Source organism: Diadema antillarum, unplaced genomic scaffold, assembly GCF_040938485.1.
Source record: "Diadema antillarum isolate AM-2024a unplaced genomic scaffold, OU_Dant_1.0 scf00000031, whole genome shotgun sequence".
NCBI classification, from domain to species: Eukaryota; Metazoa; Echinodermata; class Echinoidea; order Diadematoida; family Diadematidae; genus Diadema; species Diadema antillarum.
In genome coordinates, this window is record NW_027270920.1 from 1,644,176 (window position 1) to 1,649,362 (window position 5,187).

At 41.0% G+C, this 5,187-nt stretch overlaps 1 protein-coding gene across 1 annotated transcript; it reads right to left on the reverse strand.

The window, feature by feature from the left end:
• Positions 1–2,011: 2,011 nt before the first annotated feature.
• Positions 2,012–4,933, reverse strand: LOC139741489 (transcription factor Jun-like). Its single transcript, XM_071652076.1, has one exon. The coding sequence runs from the start codon at positions 4,792–4,794 to the stop codon at positions 3,871–3,873; it is 924 nt and encodes a 307-aa protein (XP_071508177.1). The 5' UTR covers positions 4,795–4,933; the 3' UTR covers positions 2,012–3,870.
• Positions 4,934–5,187: the final 254 nt, after the last annotated feature.

The following is a 5,187-nucleotide window of genomic DNA, read 5'->3' on the forward strand; positions in this document are numbered from 1 at the left end:
GTGAAAGCGTGGCGTGTTCGACGGAAACATAATACTGTACATGCAACATGTACAGTACAGTATGCACAAACAACACACACCCATGCACACACACACACACACACACACACACACACACACACACACACATACACATGTACACACCGAGTCAATAGACTGTACCCAAAGGGGAAAATTACTGTACTGACATGTATGTTGCAATATTCAATGAAATCTCCCATTTCCACACTGAATCGAAATACTGTACATACCAGCATACATACTGGTACCCGTGTACACTGCAGAGATATATAAATTTATATCTCAATAGATGTTCCACAACACACACACGCACTCCACACATGTCTACCGGCCAGGTTTCATGTACATGTACATGTATAATGTATAGATAAAAGCATTATCCGACGAGCATTGGGGGACATAATTTACATACCAATCTGAAACATCCTGTTTTGAAGTTCTGACCCCTCCCCAAAGAGAAATGTCGGCAATAATAGGCCTATATTCTCTTGAAAATATGGGTAATTGACGACAGTGTTTCAAACAAACTTACAAACCCACACTTACTTTCTTTAATTTAAGACAACCAATCAAGCCATCAAACAATGTGCTAAATGAATATATCAAAGATTGCATGAAATTCAAATGGACATCAGCAGTAGTGTATATTTCAGGCTCTTGTTTGTTATCAATGATCTGCACGGAAGAGGAAATACATGTGGTGTAAAAAGCTTATGTGAACTTAATACAGGCACATATTGGGGAATCCCCATTCCAGAAGAAAAACTGTCTCTCCATTCATTTGGGCCATTTAAACCTTCTTTCTACAGTCATCATCACTGACGCTTTACATTCATGATTTTGAATTGAAAACGTACATAATGACAGACCTGCATGACTAATTGGTTGACTCTTCCATGCTTATGACTGTAATGAGTATTTGGTGCAGTGTATGTCATCAAATTACTTTTTGAAGGTGCACCAAGTACAAGTAACGAAGAAGCTTGTGACTGACATCAACTTAGCTGCTGCTTGGTAATTACTCAATTAATGTCAATGTGTAGAAAGGTGCAATTTTGGTTAGTACAGTGTATGCATCATGCAATGATTCCAGAATATGCCTCTCCTCCCCACCTCCATGAAAATCTGACATGTAGGCCTATATGACATATCATGCACTGAGGCATCACCAGCTTGTGTAATTGCTCGGTCATGCAAATAGGAAAAATTATTGCGCAATCTTTTTTCTTCTCATATTTGTATTACACTGATATTTGCCCGATACAATTGTAAACTGACTGAGGGTAAATGTGTTGAAATGTAGTGCAGTTTTTCTTCTTCTCTACCAGAAAAGTTTACAAAAACGGTTGAAAGTTAAATGGGGATGCTTCTTTTCTTTTCTGTCAGAAGCTGAAATCACCAATCTTCCATTTGATGTTTAATTCACAGAAATTTATTAACCAACCTTGCATCACATATGACAATTGCATCATGTTGCCCAGTTGTTTCATTATCAGACCTGTTGTAACACTTGCAGGGACAAACCCTCTTCACATACACACATTTTCACATACAAGTGTAGTAGACAATCTCACATCAGGGCTCGACACTAACTTTATTTTTCGGTGGCCCGATGGGGCCACCAAAATCATCAATTTCAAATTTTGGGTGGCCCGAGAGAAAAATTTGGTGCCCCTCCCCCCCCCCCCAAAAAAAAATATTGATAAAAGTCCATCCTTTTTTTTGATAAGTCGCACACTAACTGCATGCATTTATGCATTTCCGGCGCAAAAAGTTACGAATTTATTGACACACTTTTCAATAAATTTTGGTGGCCCGAGGTGGTCCACCAAATTTGCCCTTTTCTGAAATTTGGTGGCCCGACTTTCATTTTTGGTGGCCCCGGGCCACCGGGCCACCGTTAGTGTCGAGCCCTGTCACATGATGACTCGCATCACAGCCAACTAGTAGTACTATATATGCACTACATTTAGGACATAGTACACTCACGCATATTGTACACTCGCACTTATCACACACCACCAAACAAATCATGCACAGTAATATACAATGTACCAGTACATACAAGTGCAAGCAAGAAGTTCATGTTTCTTATTTTTTTTATTATCCAGCTGTGATGAAGCTGTAGTTTTCATATTGTTTTTTTTTTACAATGCATGGCAACTTGTGAAAAAATGACAATGGCAGAAGTAAATCATGCACTCTTGTACATGGAATATACAATGCTTTCTGTTATAAAAAAACAAAACAAAACAAACTCAATCACTGGAAGAAAGGAATTTCTATGTCACATTTCGAAGTTATTGCAAAAAGTAGAAAGTTAAGACAAATTCTGATATCCACTCCTTGAAAAGAAACATTCTGCAGCTAATCAACTGTTAAGATTCCATGTAGTAGTAGTACCATCAAACTCACAAGGTACTGAATATACATGTTAACCTCCAGTCTAGCAGTGCATTTGCATTATCTGCCTGCATTTGAACCAGCAACTAAAAGTAATACTGAATGAAAAGTCCATGCAGACATGTTACAGTCTGAAGAAATGTGCAAGATACACAGTACTCATTATGTGACACTCGTGAAAACAATATTGTTTGCGTTTTTCTTTTTCAAATTTTTAGCAGTCACTCATGTACATCTCTTTCAAAATTTTAAGCAAAAATCCTGTTCAGAGCAAAAACAGGTCAAAGTTTCGAGTCTTAAGCTTGTAAAAAATTGCAAGAAAGGGCATTGTGTCAAACATTGTGAGACAAGATTTGACCTCTGACCTGGGGCCAGACTAGGTTAAAAACATGTGCAGAACTAAATCCTGAAGAAACAGACAGGAACAGACATGATTGAACCATGGCAAAAGAAGTGTCGCAGGATTTAGCAATATATTCACAACAGACATAACTCAAACATCTCAAGCATCTTATTCCCTGCTTGCCTCTTGTAAAGTATCACAAACTGAGTAGTAATTTCTGGCAAATATACAATTTGCATGTCATAGACCTTATCACAAAATAAAAGATTTGGAAAATTCTGACACAAGAGATCACAACAGATATATAAAAACAAAAACGGAACAAATAATTTTGAAAGACAATTTCTCCATCATAAATCATATATTGATTAGAACTCCTCTTAATATCTTTCTGCGAACTATGTGCAGTATGCTATACAATTTGATATCTTCTTGGTGTGTCATACACAATCATCTTTCTTTCCATACTCTTTTTTCACTTCTTTCTCCTGTTTGGGCCAAACCAATACAAAACTGGACTGCTAAGTACATGCACACTCTGGGTTCATTTGTTACACAAAAACAGTTGTTCCTTTTTCTTTTCTCTTTTTACCAAAGTACTGAATTGAAACGTATGGGCAAGTTTAAGTAGACGGTACGTTTAGTCGTCCATTCATTGGGACATGGTTGGGTCATTTACTGGGCGGAATACAATCATTTACAATCAAGCATCGGAGCAGTGTCTCTGCTCTGTACTGCAAAATTTCCAGTCTGCCTACAGGTACATTTGACACATATATTCTACTGGAGAGCTTACATTACTCTTATTTTCCTGATCTACAGCTTAGGAATACTTGTGGGTTCCTGCCCCAGCTTTTCCACATAATAAACCTGCTCTGTCATCTTAGAAGTGAATATGATATGGACTGTAAACCAGTACAGTACACAGAATATGACATTCATTCTAGGTGTGTAAAACTTTTGAACATGTTTAAAAAAACAACAAAACAAAACAGATAACCATACATGCATTAAATCAGCAGATGATAAATCACCACTGAACATGTAAAGTTAATTTCTCTGTGCATCGAGTCCATAGGCAATATCTTGTGATATATTCCAGTTTAGAATGCCAGTTGTTGCGCAAGCATGACCTGGCATCCACTTTTCACATGTTCCATGACGTTTTGCTTCAGCTGGCACACCTGCTCTCGCAGCTTCGTCGCAGTGCTCGACAAGTCCGAATTCTGAGCTTTAAGTTCCTTGACCTTGTCTTCCAACCTGGCGATGCGTTCCAGCTTACGCTTGCGGCACTTACTTGCGGCGATTCGATTCCGTAGTCGCTTACGTTCGGCTTTGATGCGTTCTTGCGTCTCCATGTCGATGGGCGACATCGGCGGGTTACTGGCGTGAAACACGGGAACTGTCTGCGGTTCCTCGCCCACTGGCTCCTGCTTGATGGCAGCGACTCTCGACCAGCCACCTGTCAGTGAGTCCGCCGTGACTGGAGGCATGGAATTGTGAGTGGCTAGGCTGGCGGTTGAACCAGGTAGAGTTGTCGTTGTAGGCATAGCAGGGTTGAAGATAGATGTGGGGGCACTTGTCATGCTCGTGACAGTCGTCTGTGGTGGGATAATTTGCTGAAACGTCGTAACAATAGCCGCGTCTTGGTCGCAGATAGACCCATCATCACTCACAGACTCGGTGTCGCCTGCGGAGGGGTCGTTCCGCTGATGAAGGCTCTGCAATGCCTCGACGAACCCCTGAGCGAAGGCGGCTTGCTCCTCGGTTACGTTTTTCGGGCAGATAAACTGAGTTGGGGTTGGCGTAGTACACACTGTTCCCTGCTGGGAAATTATCATTTTTTCGAGTTCAGGAGAGGCAAGTTTCAGCATCTGAACATCGGGCGTCGATAGCACAGCCGCCGTGAGTTTGCGCTTGCCCGTGTCCAGATCCAGAGTCATGCATTTCTTCTTGCTCAGCCACGGATTGTGAGAATCTTCGTAGAACTGCGTCTCCATTTTTTTGCGACCGCTTTCACCTGACATACAAATAGTTGTGAGCCTTCGGTAGTGTTGTGTGAAGCAAAGTCTGAGTCACTCTAGGTCTGACTGAGGCGGGATTCCAGCAGTAAGAAATACGTTTACGATAGAGCGAACATGTCCTGCCTCGAGATCACTGATCGTAGCATACGTTTCCGACCCAACGCTGACTCACGTTTTATACACTGACTAACGTTTCCGAAAATAGATAGAAGAGCAGTGACATCAATTCTTTGGTCTGTGATTGGTCACTGATGATGTAACACGTGAGTTTGGCCCATGCTTGGTGCTGTCTGATTGGCTGACGTGAAATGTCAATCTCAACGGGGAACGCGTGCTAGAAGCTTGCTGAGTGCCCTTAGACTCGCCCATTTTTTCACTGGGGATTGCTTCTCACAT

Bases quoted from the DNA above. Each gene is read 5' to 3' on its own strand.
- LOC139741489 (XM_071652076.1), bottom strand. From the start codon at position 4,794: ATGTCAGGTGAAAGCGGTCGCAAAAAAATGGAGACGCAGTTCTACGAA.